Genomic DNA, 27,275 nt, shown 5'->3' with positions numbered 1-27,275 from the left:
TGAGACTGTGCATAACTGAATAACTGATCAGTGATTCTAGGATGACATCCTCAATGTATTTATGTATTACATTCTATGTCTATTTTCCACTTGCTCAATGAAAATTATGATAAAAACAGATTAAAAACCAACCAGAAACCTAACATATTAAAATCAGTTAAAAGGGTATATGGCTTAGAACAGGAGACAAGATAGTGTTTACTGATTTTTTTAATCTGTTTTATTATCATTTTCAAAGGATAAATGGTGGAAGGAATATTCACTCTATACTGATGAATGGCAGTGTGGATTCATTTCCCTTTGGTATTTGAATTCAGCTTTTGACATTATGATTGGTTTAGATAGAAAGTTTCCAATTATTGACCTGTATAGGGGTCTCTTTTATGACCTGTAGACAGCTTCTGGAAGGAGAGACAACATAATCTGGTTTAAATTAACAATCCCTTGGTGCTTCTTTCTTCTTTGATCTGCATCTTATCCTTTGTTGCAAGCTGCCCTGATACCTCCCCCCCCCCTCGAAAAAAACCTCAATCATATCCAAGGTCTGATGGTTATTACTGGTCATGAGGGTAAATGTTCATGGTGTTTGATTGGTAGGTAGAGTCGTTAACATTTTTATAGAGTGCTAAGCCAATTGCTGAGGTCAGGTAGCTCCCAGATATAAAATAGTAGTATAATGTCACCTAGTCAGATCTGTGGATGATACTTGGGATGAACTGCAGATCAAGCCATAAAATTATTACTTAAATGATTGTTCTTTATGGTTCTGCCAAAACTGTTTTCCCCACAGGTCCTTCTTATAAAGCGAGGCAGCCTTTAATACGAGAATCATATATTTGGTTTTAAACTATCATATGTTTGCGTTAAATTCAGATTGTATTTTAAACCAGATTTTTGAAAAACGAAGTTTATTACAGCTGAAATTTTAAAAAGTTTCAAAATTTTATTTAAAAGAATTATTTTTGTTCACTTTGTCCTTGGCCCAAATGGCCTGAATACCATTTCCAGAACTATTATTTCAGCATATCCTTTTCAGGGAGATAAGCTCTTTAGCAATGCCCTGAACAAAATTCTTGTCAAGGGCGAAGAAAAGTAAAGCCATGTCAAGAAACCTGAAGCATCAGGACAGATGACCTGGAGGGAATATTTCCTTTTGCTCCCATCATATCTTACAGAGGTTCAAGTAGGATGACATGGACACATGTTCATCCCCAGAAATTACAGAATCAGCCAGAACAGCAAATCCAAACATGCGTGACTACCCTTAGTCCACTTCAGAGGAGATGAAGATCCCAGTGAGAGGTCACTGAGGAATATCAGCTTATGCTTTAAGTCATGCATCACCAAGTCTACTGGTCTCAGAAACTGGAACTGCCTATTGATATTATGGCATACTCAGGATGCAGTGCAGTTACTAATGCCTCTCTGAGCAAGAATGCTTTGGTCAAAGAAATTGGTTAAGGCGCCATATGGTCATCAGTATTGACATTCATCAGGCAATATAAAATTAACACCTTCAGCCCGGCAGATGCATCCGTTGAGTGAAGAATTGTACAGCATGTTCAATATTTTTCTCAACGATAATCCACCCACAACTAGAGACACTGCTCTGGGATGTCCCACAAGATTTCCTTCACACAGAGGGAGAACAGTCATTGGAAACTTATCATGAAGGGTCCTTCTTTAGGAGGGCATTGGTCAATGTCATTGGTGAAATTTTCAGGCAACCTCATATTTTACTCTTCTTTACTATAAAGTTCTCCTTCTGTAGTTGAAACTGTTTTTTGTTCGTACTTTTATCATTATGAATAATTTCAGTTAGTAGTGATGGTCGTTTTAGAAACTTCTATATGGAGCAACCAAACTGAAATCAACCAAACAAGGAGCAGTCTCACTGCAACCAGAAAGAAGAAAAAGATAATTTCCTGCCTCTGTGATGGGATAGTGGGAATCACCCACAAGATGTCTTCCTAGACTGAGAGGAGAAGGACCCTTCATGATAAGTTTCCAGTGGTCATTTTGCTTTACTTGATTGTCTAATCTGTTGTATAACCCAGTGTGCCATTCTGCTTCTCTAGGGCATTAGCTACTTCTGAAAAGAGTTCTCATGTTTTCACTAGAGTCACTGGACATATTCATAGTATTCCAGATTGAACACACAGTTTTAGTGCACTGGTGTTCTCATTATTATTATTATTATTATTATTATTATTATTATTATTATTATTATTATTATTGATACAAAACAGTTATACACAGCAAACAAGATCAATATGCTGGATTTTGTATTACATCACACATCGGACACTTCCCAAGCATCTAGGACTGTGTGATGTATCGACGAATAATGCGTGCAGAGCCAAGTAGGGTGGCCTTTTGCAGCTGACATATGGTGATTTTGTCAGCGCCAATTGTTTTTAAGTGCCGTTCAAGATCTTTAGGCACTGCACCCAGTGTGCCGATCACCACTGGGACCACCTTTACTGGTTTGTGCCAGAGTCTTTGTAGTTCAATCCTTAAATCCTCGTATCGTGTAAGTATTATTATTATTATTATTATTATTAATTGAATTTAGTATACCTCCCTATCCCCGAAGGGCTCAGGGCAGTGTACAGATAAAACATCAGCTAAAAACATACATATAATTAAAACCACAGTCATATCTTAAAGCAACGCCCGCGCCCTTACGAAACCCTCCTAATGCGAAATAATGGGTCCTGGTGGTATTAGGGCCTATGGGGGTAAAGAGGAGGGGGCAGGGGAACCCTCAGTGGCCAGTCTCTCCAAAGACAACTCAGTCTTACAGGCCCTGCGGAAATCCCCAAGGTCCCGCAGGGCCCGGACAGCTGGAGGGAGAGTGTTCCACCAGGCCGGCGCCAGAGCCGTGAAGGCCCTGGCTCGAGTGGAGGCCAGCCCCATCATTGAGACGCATCACTGTAGCTGAGAAACAGGATATTAAAGCTTTAAAACTTTGAAAGATAATAGAGTTTATTGAAAACATAAAAAGTTATGAATTTAGCATTTTGGTTCGTAATTTCCTACTGCTTAATTCTATAGCTGTTATCTATGCAAAGAGATTTGGTTTCTGAAGCAATGAAGAAAATTATAACACTTGCACTAATTTGCAATCTAGGTATGAATCTTTTTAATAGCCTTAGCTTACTTCATGTTTTATAAGCTGCAGGTTCCTGTTATGATTGGTATACCACAGGGTTGCTAAACTTGGAATACCGAATAGCCCCAGTGCTTGTAAATGTAAAACTGCATGTTTCTGGAATCTTCTAATTCATTAATAATGTACATTGAACATTTAATGGTGTGTTACTTAAATACTAAATTTTCTTCTTTTACAATTTAGACAAAATGCAATATATAAATTATATTTAGTAATTGAATAGAAATGTTTTTTGCATTGCCCATGGAGGAAAAATCAATATAATGAAATTAGCTCTGTGTATCGTTAGCTGAAGTTGCCTTTTGCCTCCATAGTAAAGATTATAGAGTTAGCTGAGAACACAACAATAGAAGCTACTTAAAAGCATGTCTATAATCAGGGGCCCACAAATTATGGCTGATCTTGGTAACCAACTAATGGGTCCCTATACTATCTGTATTAATTTATTTTTGTATTTTTTAATTAGCAAAACGGTTTGAAACATGTTATACAATGTAGATTTGTTGTAAAAAGAATCAGTGCAATGCTTATTGTCCAAAAGAATTTTCTATGAAACAAGGTTTCCAAGAACTAGGCATTCTGAGGCACCTTAGACACAGTTTTGTTGGCTAGGGTCCACTTTTTCAGGTACAGTTTTCCAGAGAAGAAGAGCAACCATAGGTTTGCATCCAAAGGGTCTTTAGGTTAAGACAGCGCCATCTCCAGGTAAAAAGATCTCCAACAGCGGGACTAGGAATTACCTCCAGTAATACCTTGAAATCTACTGCTATTCCAAAGAAACAAATGCTAGACTAAATAGATAGTTTGACTTGGTATCAGGTGACTTTTTACAACAGTGGATAGCTTTGAAGTGCAATCCTGTGCACAGTTGTTTGGGAGTAAGTGCCATTAAACCCAGTGTAACTTCCTTTTGAGTAAACTGAACATCACCAACTCTCTCAGGCTACTGAGTTTGGAAAAGCATTTTAATAAGAAATCTAAGGTGGGGTTTTTTTTTAGAACAATCCTATAGCCTTACATTCTAGATAGCACAAAATCAGGTATAGAATGAGGTTCTTTTAATATTGGTGCTGAATTTGAACCACAGGGAACTGTCCATAACCAAAAAACCCCTAATAGAACAACAAATCATTGCGTCTGGGACAATTTGGTTATTGCTGTTCTCACAGACCTGTCAATCTTACCCTCCATCATTTCAAAAATGAAAATGGGAAATCTCTTTTCTATTTGTAAGCTTCCTATTGTTGCACAAAAGTTACTGCCCATGGTGTACTTCTGGATGACATCAAAAGTATTTGAATTATTTCTACAGAAGAGATTAAATTCACTCCAGTCTGTCTATTAAAAAAAACTTTATGTTTTACTACTGGCAATTACCTTTAAAAAGATTCAGTTACTTGTCTCTTGATTCAACACTTAATGTCTAAAATAGCAAAATAACAATCACAAAAGGACAATAATCGGGTTTTTTCTGTCATTACAATAGTAGTTACTGCCTGAACTCTGTTTCAAATTTCATTCAGACACTTCTAGTTATTATGGTGGGTTCAGGAATTGAGTAGTACTGTAATTTCAAACTTAATGTCTGCTGCACATAAACAAGGTATGCACATAAACAAGGTATGTTTTAAGAAGAACCACAAATACATTTTGAGAAACTTAAGCTATGGCTTTGTTTTGAAAATGAACTGTAGCATCCAAAGTAGAGCATAAATCAGAAAGAAGCATCAGATCAGTTCTACAACTCAGGACACATAAATGAATTAGGTAAATGAAAACAAGAGTAGGTGAGAGTGAGAGGATGTACATAAAAGGATGCTATCTAGTTTTCAAAATCACTACCTTGCACTTGCTGTGTAATCCAAGAAACTGCCCACTATTACATATTTATAACCACTAACACAGACTAGTATTCCATCCACATGCATGTGATACTGGATGCAGGGGAAAAAACAGCCTTTTAACCCATCAGCCCATTCATAATCATTAGCAGAGATTTAGTACTCTATCTGATATAGGGCCCTGATCTGGATAGCCCAGATTAGACTGATTTTTTCAGATCTCAGAAGCTAAGTAGGGTCATCCTAGGTTACTGTCTGGAACAGGAAAACCCCTAGGAAGTCCAGGATTGCTGCACAGGCTAGCAATGCAGAGCCACGTCTCTTAGTTTCTTGTCTTGAAAACTCTACAGGGTTGCAATAAGTCAGCTGTGACTTGATGGGGAAAAGTAATGTTAAAAAATTGAATATAGGCTCTGGTGGCAGATCCAACATATAAAAGAAAAACGAGTTGCAGAATTTAATATTTTCCCGGATAAGGCACTTACTAGTAGTCTGACCTCGTCAGATCTCAGAAGCTAAGCAGGCTTGCCTCTGGCAAGTATTTGGATGGGAGACCTCCAAGGAATACCATTGTCATGACGTGGAGGCGGGCAATGGCACACTACCTCTGAAGGTCTCTTGCCTTGAAAACCCCATCAGGGGTCGCTGTAAGTCAGATGTGACTTGACACACACAAACACACATTCTAGTAAAGTCTGCAGCCATGGCTGCTGTTGCTGCTTTCTGTATCCCACTTGCTGTGCATGTTTGTTGCTGACCCTTCGTACTTTTAGTGAGAAATGAAAACTAAAATGAATGAAAATGCTAACTTTGAGGAACTTCAGTCTTGAAATGTTTTAGTGCCAAATTGTGAACTATGTTGGTATGATCAGATAGCTACAGAAAATGGGACAGTTGTGAGCCACTTTTTTAGAGACAGGTAATATTTCTTTGATCCTGGGTTTCCCAGGTCTTACTCTCACATTCTAACTACAACACTTTTTTTATAGATTAGGGTAAGAAGGGGAAAGGGAAGGAAAAAGATGGAGATCAGTTTGTTAACACCATATCTAAGTGATTGGATCTGGCCATCCTTCAGTGGAAAATGCATAAATGTTGGCTGTGCCATCTGCTTTTCCTATCAACAGAGCTATGTTACTGGAAGAGAGGAGAGACCTCCTTTTGCTAGTAGGTCACTGGATGTGTGCCATTTTACTGGAATCCATTTCCTGCTCTTGGATTTTCAGGCAGTTCTGGCAGAGAGTAATGCTGGCCTCACTCATATGTTTCAAACATCCCCCAAAGGTAATAGGTATTATGTGGTAAACTGTCAAATTGTAATATATTAGGATTGTGTTGGAAAGTTATAGCTGTGCTATCTACATGCAGAATTTGCTTACCCTTCAGGCTTGACACACTATACATTAATCATAAAACTGTGGCAGAAAAGCCTGGATTCTATTGAATGTTTTGGAGAATGCAAGATGTAGGTCTCTGTCCCTGATCAGCTGAACTGTGGGTGCCTTGATAATGTGTTTGCAGTATATAATCTCTGAAGTGTGGTGCATTGTGGGAGGCAGTAACTAAAAATACTGAGCCCTCATTGGTAATTAAAGCCTTCATTTTAAAATCATCAGTCTTGACTAAAAGTTATGGAGAATCTGAAAGTTTGCACACTTGTGTTGTGTTTTGATTGGTCCTAGTTAAAATATAGTACATACCTTCTGTTTTTTAAGTCTTCATGTTGTTACTGGCCATTATTTTGGCAGAGAGACAACTTATAATTTGCCTTCAATTATTACTTTGCATCACTAGTTTATTTCAAAACAGTTATACATTTGAGTAGTTGTATACTAAATATTATAAATATATTTTAAAAGATTATGGCACATAATATTCTGATTAATCTCTTGTGTAGCATAAATAACCTCTCATTTTAATCATTGCACCTTCTCAGATCAATTACATTTTCTGTTTCTTACACCTTTCATACCATAAATTCTGACAGTGTGATTGACCTGTGCTTGTGTGGTCATAATGTTTTTGAAGAAATCATATTTCTTATCTCATAGTTCTGGTCTGTATCCAAAAGGATCTTTGCAAACTCTTGTGTATACTTTGCAAAAAAACAAAGACTTTTGACTGCATGGTGTCTCTGTTGATTAAAAATAATGGGGAAAACTTTGAATGTGCATGAACTTTGTATGGCCATCTGAGGAAGAGACCTTTGACTCTCAAAAGTTCATACCCCAAAAGCGTCTTGGTCCCTAAGGGTGTACTGGACTCAAATCTAACTCTTCTACTGCACATGTGTATTGGACGCCATTTCCTTGTCTGTGTAATTAGCCTTCAAAGAAACACAGTGACCTACTTTCCTGTTTACAGATGGGAAACTGAGTTTCCCCGCTCCAGGCCATTGGGTAGCTCTGTGAGTCAGTCAGGACATGAACCTGCCTAGTAGTAAATCAGTATTCTATTTGATGTGCTATTAAGTGATGTATGCTGGCATCAGTTGTGTTGTTCCTTCGTAAGGGGAAATGTTGGCTAGTGCTCCATATGAATTTAAATTGAGTTTGAGTGGCAGCTGCAGTCTTCCTTCTTGTGTTCTTTCTTCCTGAATCCTTCTGTAGCATAACAAGTGCAATGTTTCAAAATGTAGAAGTGATGCAGAGATGTTTCAAGCTGTAAGTATCCATCAGCTTTATTCAGGTATTACTGAAAATATTTGGATTAAAAAATCCTGAACCCAAAATTGTTCAGTTCTCTCCCTGCCCCCAAACGGGGTAATGTTGCAAGAGGAGAGCTCCGCTGTGTAAAATATGAATTCTCACAAAATGATTATTCTCTTTCATTTCTATTTTTGCCCACCTTCAGTTTCAGCATTTAAAAAAACGAAAGAAAAAATGAAGCACGATTAACAGGAACTATTTAAATTAGGAAGTAACTTTTGAAGGCAGTTTTGCCAAACAGGCAGCAGCAGTCCAACGGTCATAGCAGATGGCTACGAGAAACTGTGATGCCTGGCCTAGCCTTAGGGAGCAGGTACTTTCCCTCCTGTCCTCACTATAAATTACACTCAAATGCAACTGTTTTTTAAAAAGGAAAGGTGCTACCTACACAGTGGCAGTTTTATTTGGCCGTGATTAATTAATGGCAGGCAATTAACAGTCACTAGACAGTAGCACCAGGTTTCATCTCTGTTTATGCTTACCATACATGATCTTTGCTTGGAATCTTACATAGCTCTCTTAAGTAGAGTTAATGTTTTGATTACAGATGCCGTTGCAGAGGCCATGCAAAACGTTGGGTAGCCAGAAATATAAATTTTAAAAGTGCAGAAAACCAACTTGTGAAAAGAGAACTATGTTCATTATTTTATGGTGTTTTGGATTTCTGTGAAATGGGCTCTAGGAGCCAGTCCCAAAATATGGCAGCCAGACACATTTTTCAGCCTTCAGAAATTTGTATTGCTGAGACCACATTTTACACTAATTGCTACGATAAGACCCAGTGCTAAACTCCTCACAGTTTCTCATAACTTTATTAAAGCTATGACAGAAATGTAGTAGAATAAAATAAATAAATGTAAGTTTATTAAATAAACAAAAGGTAACCCTGGTGCCCTCATCACCACTGCTACAGCAAAACCTTTAACCCTGACTTCTTACAATTTTATTATTGCTTTAAAAAGGTTCATTTAATTGAATGTTGTAGCTAGTATAGAAGCAACTAGTTAAGAAATGTCTGGTCTGTCTGTTCTTTCCACCAAATACAATCCTCATGGTGGTAAACATCAAGACATTAAAACAGCATTTAAAATAAGCTTGTATACAGTGTTTAAAGAAATCATTAAAACATATAAATATGCATAACACTCCATAGTAAAGATACACAGGGCCTCAGTGAATAGATCTTTTGGATGTTTATTTTCAGGCAGTGAATATGTTGTGAACTGGATGATACCCAGCATTGAACTGGATGATACCCAGCATTGAAGTCATAACACTGAGTGTTTTAAGGTCTGGTCTTAAACTTTTAAAAATACATATAAAACCCTACCTTAAAAAAATTACTTGATTTTGAGCTTATTCTTTGTGAGGAATAAGCTCACCATGACTGCAATCCTGATACATCCATTATTCAGAGAGTGCAATTTTGGTACAGCATCTCTGGCCTTGGGAGCTAGCTCTGACCTTTCTGTGTGATGGCCTTAATCAAGCTACCTGCTTGACATTTTTTAAAAAAACAAACAAACTATTTTTCTCTTATGGTTGTTCTTGTCATATAACATTATTCTTTAACTAAATATAATTTTTCTGTGTATATGTGCATATTAACAAGATACAAAAGGTCGTAAAAATCATCATCAGCTGTTTTATAATCTGTAGCTTGGAAACCAAATGGTTTACAGAGGAAGAGCTGTACGGGGAAGAATGGTCAAATACATGCTGATCTAGGAGGTCGATGTATTCTGGCTGATTTTAACAGTCAGATATGACCCATCACTTGAAAGAATGAACTGTTGTGGGGCCTTAAGACATCACACAGCTTGACTGTGAAGGCAAGTCCTCACATTCCTTCCCAGATGGTATCTGAGCAGGAAGTGTGGTGGGAGGGGGGCAGCTGCTTCTTACAGTCTTTCTGCTTTCAAAGGCTCAGCATGCACCTGAAAGATCTCCACTTATGGAGGAGGACAGAAATGTCCTGGACCTGAAGCTGACTTTGAAAGCATCAAAAAGCAGTGAAGCTCATTCTGAGATCTCCTGTTTCTTCATCTAGTTTGAGCTGTGATCAAGAAACAGAATTTCAGATGGGACTACAGAGATAGGAGCAGTTTTGATGAACGGGAGGTTTACCTGGCATTGTCAAGCTTCTGAAGAGGAGGAATTTAAATGTGTAACCATGGCTACTGTAAAGATTCACTGAGTGGGGATAGAACCTGGATCTCCTAGATACTAGTCTGACCCTCTTAACCACTATACCAGCGGTTCTCAACCTGTGGGTCGCGACCCCTTTGGGGGTCGAACGACCCTTTCATGGGGTCGCCTAAGACTCTCTGCATCAGTGGATAAATGTTAGGTTTGGGGGTCACCACAACATGAGGAACTGTATTAAAGGGTCGCGATATTAGGAAGGTTGAAAACCACTGCACTATACCAAGTAATGGGGGTACAAATTACCCCAAAACCGAGGCATATTGTTTGAGTGGGGAGAGGAGGAGGAGGGAACTGCTGGAGAGGGCATCCCTGAAGCTCGACCTGTCACTGTTGACTCTCCTCTGTGGGTGAGGGAAGTGGACCCGGAGCCACGAACTACTCCAACATATGAGCCTTATGGGAGAAAGGGCAGGAGCAGAAGCGGTGCTGCAGATTGGCTGCTATAGCCAGTGTGTAATTCGTCTGGCGGGCAAAGGGGCCTCCAAGGATGTGATCCCCTTTCCTGTGCTTTCCACAAGTCCCCACATTGTGCGTGTTTGTGGATTTATAAAACAAAACACAAACATGTAGCTGAATAAACAGGAACAAGGGTCAGTGATAGAATGGCAAACAAAACAGAAAACAAAACAGAAGACTGATAGAATTGTACAGAAGAATCTTTTGGGAGAGGGAATTTCATAGTAGCACTCTCTTGGGTTGCCTGGAGGTCACCTGAAACAGAGCTTTTTACTAGACTGTACTATCATTACAAGATTTCTGGTCAGAGAAGTTTTGTGTTATTTTCTAAAGGCGCTAGAAGTTGAGCTTTCTGTCTTGGGCACTAGTTGAAGTTTCTGAACATTTTTGAAGGGTCTGAAGCACATTGTGGCAGTTGACGTTTAAAGTTATAACCATGTGGATGATCTCTGCCAAGATCCTATGCTGTCCCCTTAACAGGAAGTAGTCTTTATTACTACTTACCAGTACAACAATAATAGATGTTCTGCCACTGAGCTGTGCCTCTCTGCATCATGTAAGTCTGTTGCAGTTGAAGGAGAAATGGTGCTGTTTATATTTGCTTTCTGTATCAGCAGTCAAAGTCCGATATTAAGAATCTGTAAGTATAATGAAATTGAATTATAAATGCTTTAATGAAGTTCTCTGTCCACCTATATCTCCTTCCTCAAAAGCAGTTATACAGGGATGTGTAAGATTTATCAAATGGCATTGTGATATTTTAAAAATTCTGTGCACAGCACCTGGTAATTGAACCTGTACAAAGCAAGTATTTCTACTCTTTTTCAGTACTGAAAAGTAAGCAAATCCTTCCAAAGGGGGAAAAAAATCATTTTTTCGTTGTTAGAGTTAGTACGTCATTTTAAAACAAGAATAGTTTTAACTGTTTCTGAAAAGGAGACAGTCTATCCATTTGTTTAAACTGAGTATCTAGATTTAACACAAATATAATTCAATTGCATTTCCAATGATTTCTTGGAGTTGTTTATTTTATTTATTGCACTTGCGTGCTGCCTTTCTCCTTGTGGAGACCCAAAGAAACTCACAAAATGGAAAGAAAAACCACAAAACCATTAAGTGGCACTATGTCACACGTGGGCCCCACTCTATGAGCCCCAAGAAGATTTAAGGCCTTGCGCGGTCTGGGACCTCCGTACCTGCGGGACCGCCTTGCCCCATACGTCCCAAATCGGCCTCTGCGTTCGGCAGAGGCCAACTTACTGGTGATCCCTGGCCCCTCAATGATGCGGCTGGCCTCCACCCGGGCCAGAGCCTTTACAGCTCTGGCCCCTGCCTGGTGGAACGCTCTACCTCCAGCTACGCGGGCCCTGCGGGATCTTAATGATTTCCGTAGGGCCTGCAAGACAGAGCTGTTCCGCCGGGCTTTCGGGGAGGCCGGCCGCTGATGGCTCCCCCTCCCTCCCCCCTTCCCCTTCCTCTTATGTCATCTATGGACCATGCCGTCCCTTCCCCCCCCCTTCCTTTTCCTCTGAGGGGATTTAGTAGATGGACGCCATTGATATCTTGTTGTTAGAACGCTGCTTTTAATGGGGTTGGTTTTAATGACGTAGAGCCATTATTTAATGTTATCTAAATTCGGTTTATTGATTTTAATGTGCTCTACCTATCTATCTGTACACCGCCCTGAGCCCTCCGGGGGAGGGCGGTTTATAAATACAAAAATAAATAAATAAATAAATAAATAAAATGGAAGAGGAGTTCACATTTATATCCCACTTTTCTCAACTGTAAGGAGTCTTAAAGCAGCTCACAAACTCCTTCCCCACCCCATAACAGGCACCTTGTGAGATAGGTGGGATTGAGAAAGTTTGGAGAGAACTATGACTAGCCCAAGATCAATCAGCAGGCTTCAGATGGAGGAATGGGGAATCAAATCTGGTTCTCCAGTTTCGAGCCCACTGCTCTTAACCACTTCACCACACTTCTGGCCTTACCTACTCTTTTAGTACTAGTAGGAAAATGAGAACTAATTCTGCTCAGATATAATCCAGCCACTTCTAGGTTGCTGCAGCAGAGTCTTCTTTACGTCTCCTTGTGTTCCCACAATCCACAGAGCTTTCGCCTTTCCCAGGGCTTCCTTTTCTTTTCACTAAATGAATGCAGTTCTCTGTAGTTGAGGAGTGCCTTCATAAAACTAACCTCTTCACCACAGTGACTAGGGCAGTCTGTGTACGTGGCACAATCTGATATTTTCAAGTGCAATATAGTGTAGTTCAGTGTATAGTCCTTTTATTTTAAATATGTATAGATGAGTATTGAAACTGAAAAGAGAGAAATTTATTTGCTTAATATCTCTTCCGCTAGATAATCCTTTATCAAAAGGAATTACTTGTGTTTGTCAATAATTAAGTTTTATGTTCTGCGTTTTGCTTCTACAAAGTCTACTTTTTATTGTAATGAAATTGCTTTTCTGTTTCATTTAGGACTGAGAGTAACTGTGTTGTTAACATCATCCCTCATGGTGTTAGGAGCTGGTCTGAGATGTGTGCCAGTGACAGACCAAACGACAAGGAAATGGTAAGAGAGTTATTCATTTATTTGTTCTCTGGAGGAAAAAAACTTCAAAAATCATTTTATATTAATTTAAGCAGAGGCATATTAAAACATTTTTGCCATGTTGTTCACTCATACCGATAGTTTTCTGACCCCTGTTGCTAAATTAAGAAGTCAAATCTAATAAGAGCGGCTTAAATCTCATCTAGTTTCCAGGTCACTTTTTCATTTTAAATAGCTGTCAACTGAAAAAGACACCTTTTATGTTTTCAGTGTTTTGATTTTAAGAGATGAGGCGGTATTTTGAACAGATATTTTCATCTGCTCTCTAATGTTAAGTGTGCTTCTGTCATTTTCACGCATGCCTGGCTATGCTGGCTTGTCATGCTCAGTCAACCCAATCTAGGCCGAAGGTGAGGAGGGGTGAAGATAGCAAGGGTCCTTTTGTTTACTGTGGTCAACCACTATTTATCAATGGTGCCTTCAGTAAGGAAGATTTTTCAAATCTCAAAACAAGAGATCTGCCGCTTTACAATCTGCTACAAAGTTCGTAGGCCTTTTGTAGCTAGCAGTACTGTGTACTGTGGATTGGTGCAGGTATATAGGTTAATGGGAGGGATGGTAGCATGGTATAGCCCAGGGGTAGGGAACCTGCGGCTCTCCAGATGTTCAGGAACTACAATTCCCATCAGCCTCTGTCAGCATGGCCAATTGGCCATGCTGGTAGGGGCTGATGGGAATTGTAGTTCCTGAACATCTGGAGAGCCGCAGGTTCCCTACCCCTGGTATAGCCTGATCTTGTCCGATCTCGAACACTCAATAAGGTTGGCACTGGAGGGGAGACCATCAAGGAAGACGCTGCAGAGGAGGAAAATGGTAAACCACTTCTGCTTCTTATTTACCTTGAAAACCTCCTGGGGTCACTATAAGTTGGCTGTGACTTGGCAGCACTTTATACACACCTATGAGGAAGTGATATTGCTGTTAAAGCATTGGTGTCTTATGCTCTTGCCATCCTAGTCTTTCTAAAAATTGAGTAACCTAACCCTGTGTCTGCTGAAGATCCTAATGTTTTTCATAGAAAATTCTGCATGTTGCTTTCTTTAGTTGTCAGATTACATAATCATGACTGGCCGAGTACCGTTTCAGCTGAAAACAAGACTGTGCCTTGTCTTATCGACACCTGAGAATTTAGAGATTACACTAAATTTTTTGACTGAATGGAGTGAGTCCAAGGAAAGAAGAAGAATTGGTTTTTATACCCCACCTTTCTCTACCTCAAAGCAGTTTATAACCACCTTCCCTTCCCTTCCCCACAACAGACATCTTATGAGTTAGGTGGGGCTGAGAAAGTTCTGAGAGAGCTGTGACTAGCCCAAAGTCACCCAGCAGGCTTCATGTAGAGGAGGGGGAAATCTGATCTGGTTCTCTATATGAGAGTCCACCGCTCTTAACCACCGCTCTTGCCCCCTCTTACTGCAGTTCTCTGTCTACTTCTGAGGGTTAGGAGCTCATTGGAAGTAGGAGGGGAATTGAATCAAGAATGGTGAACTGGCAGAAATTCTCTTCTACTCCAGCATCACCTATTGCTCGGTTTGTGAGTGTGCTTTTGCAAGACTAGGAAGAAGTGATTTCTGCCAATTTATTTTATTTTATATTCATTTTCTATCCTGCCAAGGTTGGGCTCAGGGAGGCTAACAATCCAAAAATTATGCAAACTTTTTTTATTAAATAAATATTGAAAGATGGTTTCTCTTGGTGCTGCAGCACCTCTTGTCATGGCACCCTTGGGGACAGATCATAGTGAGAAACAGAAGCTGGAACAAGTTTATGTAAAAGAATTTCTCCATTTCTGGAGGATCTGTTTATCTGGTGAATTCAAGAATAATTTAAGCCTGCACCTGTATTGAAAGGTAGTCGCCATCCCTTCACTTTTCCAATTAGCAATTAGATAATTCAATTGCCAATTTTCAATTTAAAGGTTGCCCATCTCAATTACTAGTTCCTTCTTTGTGCTAATTTACTGACTTAGCAGAAAACATTGGCAGTTTACTTCTAGTTTTCTATCCTTTGAGAGCTTGAGATAAAAACTGCCATAAAGGCAGGCATTAGTTACCACCTCTGTTGGATTCTGACAAAGTCGACTTTCGTCAATGAAAGCTTATGCTGGTATAAAATCTTCTTTCTCTTTAAGGTGCTCTTGTTTAGTTTAACTGAGTTACTCACCAGTATAATCCCCACTGGATATCTAGTTCAAAGGTCTATAAAGCTCCTCACACGCATGTAGGTCATGGTGTTGAGATATTTAGTGATGTTGCTAACAATCTAGCTAACTAAACAAGCCTGTACAGTTTTCCACTATGGGAACTTAAATGTGGATAGATTTCTCATAGTTTAAAGCAGTGAAATATGCATTTCTGTGCCTGATAGAACCATGAAACTGTTCTGCTTTTAAATATCATGAGTGTCTGAGGGTTTCATTATAGCAGATACAAAGCATTCCTTGCAGTTTTATTACACCTTTTAATATGAATCCTTGTATTAAGAATCTGAATATTTCTATCTCTTTTAAAAGCAGCCTTCTAGGATTACCGGCTGCAGAAGAAGATCTTAAATTTTCGAGTAATATTTAGGGCGGTCTCAGAAAACCAGGAATATTTGGTTGAGAATTTCATGGTGAATTTTTTACAGTTTTTGTACTCTGTTTATTGCCCTGTGTACTATCTAGCTTGGTCACCTCTTATACCTTGATTTTTTCTTCAAAATTCCTGTTATTGACCAAATACTTTAAATTTTGGGGAGTGCTTGGAAGCATGTTGGTCAGGGAGGGGAAATGTGATTGATAAGCAAGAAAAGGAGGTGAAGGCTGTTTTGTTTCAAAAAAAGAATTTGATGAAGCAGCTCAATGGAATGTGCTCTTGTCAACAGCAAGGAAGCTTACCGTATATACTCGAGTATAAGCTGACTTTTCAGCACATTTTTATGCTGAAAAAGCCCCCCTTGGCTTATACTCGAGTATATACGGTAATTCCAAGATGGCGGCCGGGGCTGGGGCTGCTGTGGGGATCCGGTAAGCATGTTGCTGCTTTTTTCTAACTCACCAGAGAGCCGTAAAAACAAGCTGTAAGGACAGCCTGCATAGCATTACAACTAGGTTGTTTGTGTGTGTTAAAAGAAATCGAGGCATTTCTTCCCTAAGGGTTATTGGTGCATTGCATTCTAGATGAATACAATTCTTCATACAGTAGTTTACTGCCAAATACTGAGGTTGCTGAAGACAAAGACTTTCTTTGGAGCAAATTTTAGGCTGGCATGTCTCTGAATCCCAAAATTATTCTACATTTGGAGGAAAACAGTGGTTCATTTGTGTTCCTAGAGTGCTGGAAAGCTGCTCATCCCTAATGCAAACTCTGTTAAGCAACTCTATCTCATCTTGCTCCCAAATCTTCTGTTTTTAGCTGCTACTGAGTCAAGTTCAAAGGCTTATACTCAAGTCAGTAAGTTTCCCAGGTTTTTTGTGGTAAAATTAGGTGCCTCGACTTCTATTCGGGTTGGCTTATACTATTTGAGTCGGCTTATATACAGGTATTTGCCCTTCCTCCCAGTTATTACGGTCAACAGTGTCATACCTACTGTGTATAAAGTGAGGTTTTGTCAACAGAGGCTGTTGGCAACTCTGTAGAGCTTGGAATAGCATCCAGAGCTTCTGCTTGCCTCCTTGCTATAGACTAACTGAAATGAACTCCGGTCTGTTGTTAACTGGTTTTAACAGAGCAGCAGTTCATTGTGACCTCAAATACAGCCACCTGTATAGAAAAGACAAGTAGCAGCAAAACCATGTTTAAGTTCTTTGAAATTTAAGTTTTATTGTTAAGCCTCTGAGATCAACTCTAGTCTGTTTCTCACTAGGAGCAGCAGTGGCGTAGGAGGTTAAGAGCTCGTGTATCTAATCTGGAGGAACCGGGTTCGATTCCCAGCTCTGCCACCTGAGCTGTGGAGACTTATCTGGGGAATTCAGATTAGCCTGTACACTCCCACACACACCAGCTGGGTGACCTTGGGCTAGTCACAGTTCTTCTGAGCTCTCTCAGCCCCCCCTACCTCACAGGGTGTTTGTTGTGAGGGGGGAAGGGAAAGGAGATTGTAAGCCCCTTTGAGTCTCCTGCAGGAGAGAAAGGGGGATATAAATCCAAGCTCCTCCTCCTCCTCCTCCTCCTCCTCCTCCTCCTCCTCCTCCTCCTCTTCTTCTTCTTCTTCTTCTTCTTCTTCTTCTTCTTCTTCTTCTTCTTCTTCTTCTTCTTCATAAACAGAACTGGAAAGAACAGTGAAATATGTTATAAGAGACCTAAAGCCACCATTTACATGCTTTGCGATTTAATGTTCAGTTGATGTTCTCCATTGAGCAGGATGACATCTGGGTTATTGTCAGCTACCATTCAGGAAGGCAGGGGTTAAATAAAAACTTCCCAGGCTCCTCTCTGTGCTGCGGTTCCGCCCCCTCTCCTGTGCTCCAGTTTGTTCCCTGCCTTAGGAAGAGCAGGCATGGTGGCTTTTAGAGCCACCATTTTTTCCTTTTTTCGGGACGTTATATCAACTGTTTGATTCTAAATTTCACCGGGAGTTTATTAAGCCTTCCTCTCAAGCGGCTGAGCACTCCCATCGCCACCGTACTGACCGGCAGATTGCCTAACAGCTTGAAGCGGTGAGCAATTGATACTTTGATCCCTCCTCCGCTCCTCTTCATGCCTCGGGGAGAAAAGCTTCTGTCCTCTGAGGAGGACAGCGAAGGCTCAAAAGTTATCCCAGGAGAATCTGGGCAGAGCAGCCAGTCACCAGAGTAGTGAGCTCTTCGCGCCAAAATGAAAAGGCTTTCATAAAATGGTGGGACGGCCGGTTCTGCCGCTCCCTGCAACAGTCCGAAGAAGGCACTCTGGTGTACCAAGTCAGGAACTGCTTAATGGCTCAAACAGAACAGGAGGAGGCTTCCAAATCCTGAAAGAAGAGTGGTAAAGATTTCCTTAGGGGATTTAAAGACTGAAATTTTCACCTTCATTAAGGGAGCCTTTCAGCAGGAAAAGGCAGTAATGAGGAGAGGAGAGATGTTAACCCTCTATAGATCACAGATGGATTTCTGTCCCCCCAGTCCCTCTCTCAGTTCCATCTCAACCTCTAAGGACTCCATTAGAGAAAATAAAAGGGCTGGTTCTGCCTGGCAAATCAAGGCTGCTCCCAAAAAGCCAAAACTAATCCCTGTACCCACTGTGGACTCCTCAGATTCTGAGACCCAGGGTAAGGAAGAGGGGGAGTTACTCTCTCTCTCTGATCAGGAGGATTTAGAGGAGATGCAGGTCACTGAGCAATCCTCCCGCCTATTCAAAAGATTGAAGACTACCATTATTTGCGCAAAACCAAATCTGTTGCTGCCTTGCACCTTGGAGAAGCCAAAAGCAGTGAAGGGGTCTTCGCGTAAATCCACTTCTCTGCACAAAAGGTGACGCCGAGTGCTTCCCACCTCACCCTGATGATGATTCCAAAAAAGGGTTTTCCCATTCCCAGAATACTTTGAAACTCAGGTCACTAACCAATGGGACAAGCCCATAGCCAACAAAAGATTGCCCCAATTATTTCTGCAAGTAAGCTATGCGATTTACCTGCTTATGCTAACAACATCTTACAAGTTCCCCGTATAGATGGTCCAGTGGCGGCCTTACGGTCCCTCAGGCCTGAGTGTCCAAGGATGGCAGAAGGCAGATCGAGGACATGCAGGATAGAAAGATCTGATCAATTCTGCAAAAGAACACTGCGAGCTGACGGTGACCATGGCCAATAGAGCATCAGCTACAACCTCCATTGTCTCCAGAACCTCCATGAGTATGGGCAAGAAAGGTTCCTGGAATTGATACCCCCTACTGAGACCAAAGCCATAGAAGGGGTGAACAGAATGCTCAAAGCAGCCGAAAAAACTGCGGCCGTATACACCTTAGATGCAGTCACCTTCTCGGCCCGTTCTTTGGCCTATAATAGAGTGGCCACACGTCGGCTACTCTACGGATTCTGAGCATGGCAGACCGACTGGCGTTCTACAAAACCATGGTTTTGGAGAATGTGCCTTCCGCAGGACACAAGCTTTTTTTGGAGAAGAACTCAATGAGTTCCTGAAAGTTTGATCCTAAGGAGAAACCTAAACATCTCCCAAAAACAGACTTCGTGGCCTTGACAAGAAGCTATCTTCTCAGTCCTTTTTCCGACCCCAACAGAGCACCAGTCAATTTAAAAGAGACAATTTTAAATGCGCCATACTGGAACCAGGGAAGGTAACAATTCAAAAAAAGGTTTATTTCCAAGAAGGATTAGTTCCCTGACCCGACCACCAACAGGTGTCGACAACCCAAGGCATGGCGTCAACAACAATGCAGTGGGGGGCAGGAACCAAAAGTTTCACCAAACTTGGCAAGCCTCTCCATGCAGACGCCTGGTCCCTGGAAATAGTCTGCTTCAGAGTGCGTGTAGAATTCATTCGTAATGTCTCTACCCCCAAGCCGATTTATCGTAATGTCTCCGCTGTCCAGAATTCCAGAAAAAAGAGCCAAGAAAACTAGAAGCCATCGCGCATCTACTAAATGCAAATGCGGTGAAGCCGGTGCCACAAGAACAAGAGGGGCCGAGGAGTACCCGCCCATACTGTTCCACCCGGTTCCCAAGAAAACTGGGGAGTGGCTGACCAATCCACTAGACCTGAAATTATGTCAACAGCAGAAGTAAAGGCTGAAACGTTTCAGAATGGAAACTCTGAGGTCCATCGCAGGCTCGCTTCAACCAGGCGAATTCCTCACCTCCATAGATTTGTCAGAGGCATATCTCCACATTCCCATCTTCGAGAGCCATCGCAGATTCCTGAGGTTTGGAGTGGGGAAAGAACACTTCCAATTCAGAGCACTTCCATTTGGACTATGCACTGCTCCCCGAGTTTTTTCAAAGCTCCTCATCAACCTGATCGTATTTCTCAGGGAAAGAGGCATCAGGATTCACCCTTACCTCGACAATATCCTGATTTGTTCGGACTCCTCGACCCAAACAGAACACTCAGGAAACCATCCGGACTTTAGAAATCCATGGTTTTCTCGTCAATTGGGCCAAGAGTTCCTTAAATCCCTCACGGAGACTGGAACACCTGGGTTTCATCATAGACACCTCCACCTGCAAGATTCTGGTCCCTCCAAAGAAACAACTGATTATGAAAGCCAAAATCAACCAAGTTCTGCACAAACACAAATGCTGCGCTGCTTTTCTCTAGCTTAAGCTTGATGGGCCTCATGGTGGCATTATCAAGAGGCAATTCAGTGGGGAAGGTTCAGATCCAGACCACTACAGAGGTTCCTTAGCCCCTTCCAGGATCTCGCATGTCAGCTCACAAAAGCCACAGAGAAGTAGTGATCCCAAAGAAGACCAGTCAAGGTCAGTCTACTATGGTGGATGAAACCATCCAACCTAAAATCTGGGGCGTGTGTTTTGGAGTTGCAACCACCAAACGAGGTATTCTCAGGCGCGAAGCCTTCTGGGCTGCAGGGAGCTACTCTGGGGAATTCCCATTCGAGGGACTTGCTCAGCCCAGGAATCGGCCCTTCAGATCAAGATGCTGGAACGATCCGGTTGGCTTTGAGCCACGCAACTACCTCCTGAGGGGGTCACCGCGATGCTGATCGGGACAGACAACACAACGGCAAAGTCTTACCTGAACAGACAGGGGGGGGGTCCAGATCTGCACAGAGCTGCAGAAGGAAGCCCTCCTGATCTTTCAGTGGGCAGGGAGCTGCATGTGCTTTCCATCAAATCGAGGAACATATTCAGGGGAATCTAAATGTTCAAAGCAGATTGAAGCTGAGGAGCAGACAAGAGCATTCATCCGGGGGAGTGGAGACTAAAGAAGGGAAATTTTCCTGATGATAGCTCATGCCCTGGGAGGCTCCAATCTTCCTTGGACCTCTTAAGCACCTCCAATCTGAACAAACAAGCTCCCCAGATTCATGTCTCGATTCCATCACCGAGCCGGGAGAATACGGATGCCTTATCCCTCCAGTTGGCCCTCAAAAGAGATCCTGTGCAGCCTTCCCTCCCGCTTCCCCATGATCCCCAGACTCCTCGAAGATCAGGGAAGAGAGGGCGAATGTCATATTGGTAGCACCGTGAGTGGTGGCCCAGGCACGACCTTGGTTCACTAACATATTATTACAGATGTTAGAGCGACACGCGCAAACCCTTGAGAACCTCCCTCTGCACAGGGGACCTCCTGCAACAGGGACCCATTTCCACCACCTGGAACCAAGAGCGTCTCAACTTGACTGCCCTGGAGATTGAAAGGCGTGACAACTAGAGGCTCAGGGGATACTCAAACAGCCGTCCCTCGACACCATAATGGCCTCCAGGAAATCTTCCGCAAAAGAGATTTTACAATACTACCTGGAAGGCTTTTGTTAGGTGGTGCTGGAGGAAGAGAGTGACTCCCTACAGAACCTAGGATCAAGGACATTTTTAAAGTTTTCTACAGGATGTGGCATGGAATCAGGCCTTAGAGCTAATACTTTACATAGGCAAATGGCAGCCCTCATTCTGTATTACCCAGACTGGAGGGCATGCTCCCACTTCACACCCACACATAGGGGTTGCTACACTGAAAGAATAAACCGGTCCAACCATCATTTTCCCACATGCCAAGAGACTGCATATAGTATTGCAAGCCCTGACCAAGAAACCATTTGAGCCCATTATGGAGATTTCCCTTAAAGCATACCTTCGCTTGAAGGCTGTTTTCTTGGTAGCCATCACTTCTTCAGCTAGAAGGGTTTCAGAGCTAAGCTGCCCTTTCCATGAAACCCCCCATTGTTATTGTCTTTCATAAGGAACAAAGGGTGGATGCTCGCAGTATTGACCCTACGCCTTCATTCCAAAGGTCAACTCCACCTTTCATAGGAAACACGAAAATTTCTACCCACCTTTGTCCCAACCCAAAACACCCTAAGGAGGTGTATTGGCGCACATTAGATGTGAAATGAACCTTAAAAGCCTTCTTAATCCAGAACTCAGGAATTCCAGTCCAGATTCCCATGTTCATATCCACTTCGAAAATCACAACAGGAGGTCAGAAATTATCAGCCCCTTCCAATGGTCGGTAAGTGCTTGAGGGAATGCATCAGTGAAGGCTTACAAAGGAACAAAAGCTGTCGGGTTCCAGTAGGGATCTTGAAGGCACACTCCGTCATAGCAATGCTGTCCACGCAATGCGGTAGCCTTTAACAATAATAGCGATACCAGTGGAGGAAATATGCGGAGAGCAGCAACCTGGTCCTCCTTATCACGCTTCAGTTAGGCACTATAGGCTGAGGCGTTTTCCAGCTGCTGCCGATGCTGATGATTATGGACGTGAGAGTCCTGCAACGTATGTGTCATTGGAGAGGATTTCGACCCACCCTGTAAATCTATCTGATACTGCTAAGGGAGTTCACCCAGATGTCATCCATTGCTCAATGGAGAAATAACATTGGTCTTACCTGTGAAGGAGACTTCTCCATTGAGCAATGGACTGACGTCTGCCCTTCCAGATAATTAAGTCGTCATCCTGCTCCAAGATTAGTTAGTTGTTATACAGTTAATAATTGGTTTCTGTTTTGCGATTAATAATGACCCAGGAGGTTTCCTCCCATCTTAGGCTTATTAGTTCAGAGCCCCCTTGTTATTTAGACTCCATAAGGCCTTTGTTAATGACTTCCATGGTTTTTTTCTTATTTGCACATTGGAAGCGAGTTGGAACATTATAAGGTCAAGTTTTTTGCAGATAATCTTTTGAGAGGCGGAATACTGCTTTGTGGAGAAGCCAGAACTGGAGCACAGGAGACGGGGCGGAGCCGCAGCACAGATAGGAGCCTGGGAAGTTTTTATTTAACCCCTGCCTTCCTGAATGGTAGCTGACAATAACCCAGATGTCATCCATTGCTCAATGGAGAAGTCTCCTTCACAGGTAAGACCAATGTTATATCTTGGAAGCAATGGAATGTTTGATTTAACTATTCTGTTTTAAGGGCATTGTAATACAAGTACAACATGGCTATAGCTATAGCTTGGATTTGACTATTTTTATAATACCTGAATTGTGAAACTAAAATTGAAAAATTAGCTGTCCAATTTTCTGTAAAATTATTTCACTGTAAAATTATTTCACTGTAAAATTATTTCACTGTAAAATTTTCACTGTAAAATTCACTGTAAAAATTTTTTTGCGATGAATTGAGTTATTTGCTGTGAGATTGCTAGCATGGATCATTAGGTTTTTTGTTTGTTTTCTGTCTATGAAATGTCTTGTTGAAATATATCTGAATTCAGAAACTTATACAATTGGGCTGAGTTGGGGTTTAAATCAGTCCTGTTGTAGCATACCATCCTGGTATAGCGGGGGGGGGGGGGTATGTGCTTCTCAGATCTCCCTGCCCACTTGCCAGCCTAGAAAGGTGATGTTGGCATTGCAGAGATGGGAAGCCCATTTTCTGGCAATAGCCAGGTCAGCCTAAAAGAATTGTTTTCCTGCTTGGCATGTCAGCACATTTTTAGCTGCATAGCCAAAGCAGAATATGTCTTCGTACTGTTCCCCCTGCAGGATACCCAACGGGGCCCCTGGTGCCAACCCTCTTACCTCTACCCGGGTGCTGGAATCCCCGGCCGCACCCCCGTTCTCAGGGGGGTGGACTAGCCGTGACAGACTTTGAAGCTACAGCGTGGTAATGGGCTCAGTGCTATTGTCCAAAATGTGGTCTGCCTGATGCTGGCCCTAAGGGTGTGAGAGCATGCCGGCTTCCCAGGTCTCTCTCTCTCTTCCCTCTCAGCTCCTGACCCCTTTTCTGATGTCTTAACTCTCCCTGTCTCTTCCTTCTCCTCTCCTCTCCCTTGTCCTGTCTCTCCTTCTCTCCTTTCCACCCTCTCCTCGCTCAGCTGTCTGTCTCCCTCCTTTTCTTCCCCTGACAACGACCCCACCCTTTTGTCTTCCCCGCCTTTTATCCCCTCTCGCCACTCTTCCCTCCATAAAGCCCCCACCCCCACTTTGCTCCGCCGCCCTCCTGTCAGCCTCACCTGTCCCGGCAACCTTGGCAGCCGTGGCAGTCCGCCCCTCCCCCAAAGTTAAAGGCTGGCCCTTGCAAGTGTGCAGCCTTGCGCAGTTGCTCGGGCGGCACTTGGCCTGCCGCATCTGTGGCATTGCCTGGTCCCACCCCCTCGGGCCCACCGTCTCCTGGCCCGGAGGAAGGGGAGTGCTGGTTGCTTGCCTCCTCCCTTCCACGTCCCTGTTCTGGTACGGACCTGACTGGGCAGGGTTTGGCCGGCACGTCAGCAGTAGCAAGCCAGTCCCGGGAGGGGCTCCCCTCTGGCCAGTCCTGGGAGGGGTTGGGCCCAGCCGGCCAGCCCAGAGAGGGGACAGGCTTGGCAGGTAAGTCCGGGGAGGGGTGGCTCCCCGCTCCCAGACAGTTTTCAACATAAAACAATAGCCCTTCTGAATAGATCCTCATTCCAGCCACAAGAAGACTCCTGATGTCAATTCCTTCCCTGGTTATCTTAACCCAGATACTCCCTCCTGTAAGTAACTTCTTCTGACCACTGTATAGTACACCCCATTGTTTCTCAACAACATCCACCCAAACACCTCCCAGAGTCTGTCCAAACATTCCCCAAAGGCTGTTCTGACACCTCCCAGAGGTGTCCTCCAGCCATCCTCTAAAGGTTTTCCTGAGGTGGATCTTTACTCTATAAAGATCCTCCCCCGCAGAAACCTTCGTCCAGCACCATTGACACCTTTCCGCTTTTGTTGCTTTTATCCCCACATGTGCAACACCCCTTGGAACCGGATGCTGGCCGTCTGGCTCTGAACCCTGGATCTTTTTCATTTCTTTATCAGGTTATATCACCCATATTCCCCAGACACTTTTCCTACTCCGAAATCTATTTTCCAACCTATCTATATCATAGGAACTCTGTGTGTGCATGTTTGCTGAATTAAATCAGATGCTTGTGAACCCCTCACTCCTACAATAAAGATTGTCAAATTTGTATTATATTCCTCCCTGTGGATTTTCTTCTACTAAAGATTCCTTACCAGAGGCAAATGGGGGCCAAATGGCGGTCAGAGGCAAAAACTTCTCTGGGTGCCCTCCGGCATGGAGCATGGCTTACTCGTGAGTAAGCCCTGCTTCCCAGCTCAGCACCCGGGACACCAGTTTCTCTGGCGTCCCAGGTGCTGGGCTGGGAAGAGGGGCCGATGGCAGCCCCTCGTCCCAGCCCAGCACCCAGGACGCCAGTTTCTCTGGTGTCTTGGCTGCCAGGGCTCCTAGTCCTTCCTTCCCCAGCTGGGGAAGACAGGACCTTGCGCTCCGGTGGCCAACTCAGCTTTTTGTCTCCAGCTGGAGACAAGAAGCAGAGCCAGCCCCTGGGGCTGCAGTGGCACCCACCCAGTCCTTCCCTCTCCAGGTGGGGAAGGGAGGACTGGGCGCTCCGGTGGCCAGCTCAGCTTCTCACCTCTGGCCAAAGGCACAAATCGTTGGTTGACATGGAGGGGCTTTCAGCGCCCCCCACGTGATCTAAAGGCATGTGCCCAGGGAGATGGGCCATATGTCCCTAGGGCCATATGCCTCTGTTCCTTACCCAAACCTCTTGCAAATAAGCAGTCTGCTCTAAGCTAATATACTCCACATTACTGAAAGACTGTGTCTCCATCTTGAGCAATACTGCAGTCTTAACAGGATAATTTGGAAAATAGCAGACATTCTTTTGTGAGGCATATTTACATAAAATATTGTCTTGAAGCAAGATGCAGTCTTCTGTGGATATATGCCAAGCATTTGTCGTCCATCCTGACTGAATTAAGACTCTTACCAGTAAGGTTTTAATGACCCAGTGAGTATCTTCTAGTTGGGAGCCCTCGTGTGAGGTTTAATGCATTTATTTTTAAAGCACTTTGATTTTTTGGATAGAAGCCTCCAGTAAAGTTCAGATTAGTAATAATTTTTTTATTTGTGAGCAGGATGCAGTTCACTGGGTTACTCTCCCTCATATTAAAAATCAATACAATATTTGGCATAAACTGCTCACTTGCCACATTGCTGTGTAGAAAATGAAACCACTGTGCTGCCAGTATATATACTTATCAGTGAGTAATAAACCTTCAAGGAGGACTATTTTGTGATGGAATTTGTAAATGGAGCCATTAGGCAAAAGTGCTTAGTAGCCAAGCCAAAATTTAAGCAGGCCATTTGGCCCAATTTGTAAAGTCCTTGTGAAATGCTGACTTATATAGAAGTTAAATAGTCTTACATGGGACATTGCTGATATTTTCTTAAGAGAGGCATCTCAGAAATGAGGCATCAAGGATGTGTCCTTGATCTGGCTGCTTATAGCTTTGTCTGTGACCCACATGGGAAAGATGCATTCCATTAACCACTTTTACATTGATTTTGTGCTCATCAGGTTTCTTTCAGTTGCAACGCGCCTTCCATTTTAAATAGCTTCAGTGATTGGAAGACACGAACTGAAAAACAACGTCTGACTCTGATGGAAAATCTTGCAACTGCCATTCTTGTCCGAACAAGCTAGGTAGTACTTCTGGAGGACGATGCCTCAATTTGCTTTATTTTGAAATTTTATGTCATCTCAGCCTGATTAGCCCAGTTTGGCCTGAGGTTGTCAGGAGCTGATCAGGGAGCTTGGAGTGCTCTCCCCATTCCTCTCTAGAGCTGGGAGTAGGCTGGTTTCTTGCCCAAACAGTCAAGGGAAAGGAGGCAGGGAGAGCGCTCATCTGTCAGTTCTCTGTACACCACTGTGGAGAAGACCTGCTTCACTGAGCTCTTTCGTTTTACCTCAGGATTTTCCTTCCTTCACAATGACTTTGTTCAAGAAGTGTTCAGAAGAGCTGCCTTGGTGCCCCATGTTAAAAAGTCCAAAAAGAAGGTGAAAAATACCTCTCAGGCCAAGCCACTGGATTCTTGACATTGGAACTCGTTGCCCTCATATTCACAGTTGAAATCTCTTCATCAGAGTCTTCCATTGAAGTTGTGACTGGAGTCTGGGAATCTCACATCAGAGTTCCCACTCCTCAATCCTTCCATTGTCTTTGTAGCCCATCCTAGGCTCTACTGTTTCTGTCAATCCACAAGGGGAAAAGTCAACATTGGTACAACGTTTGTTTTGTCACCGCAAGATTTCTGTCATTCTTGTCTGTCTTCTCACTCCTGATGTTCCAGGATATATGGGCCCCCATGCACCCATTGGGACATGCCTCCTTCATGTCACATCTCTTCTTGTTGA

General features: G+C 42.7%; 1 protein-coding gene across 1 annotated transcript in view; it reads left to right on the top strand.

Moving 5' to 3' along the window:
• Nucleotides 1–27,275, top strand: part of SLC49A4 (solute carrier family 49 member 4) — a 107,928-nt gene that overhangs the window by 13,550 nt on the left and 67,103 nt on the right. The window contains exon 2 of the mRNA XM_048485712.1: nucleotides 12,872–12,965. Within this exon, the coding sequence (XP_048341669.1) occupies nucleotides 12,872–12,965 (94 nt within the window). The remainder of the gene's footprint in view (nucleotides 1–12,871; nucleotides 12,966–27,275) is intronic.

Source organism: Sphaerodactylus townsendi, linkage group LG02, assembly GCF_021028975.2.
Source record: "Sphaerodactylus townsendi isolate TG3544 linkage group LG02, MPM_Stown_v2.3, whole genome shotgun sequence".
Taxonomy (NCBI): Eukaryota; Metazoa; Chordata; class Lepidosauria; order Squamata; family Sphaerodactylidae; genus Sphaerodactylus; species Sphaerodactylus townsendi.
This window is presented reverse-complemented; position numbering and strand designations above follow the sequence as displayed.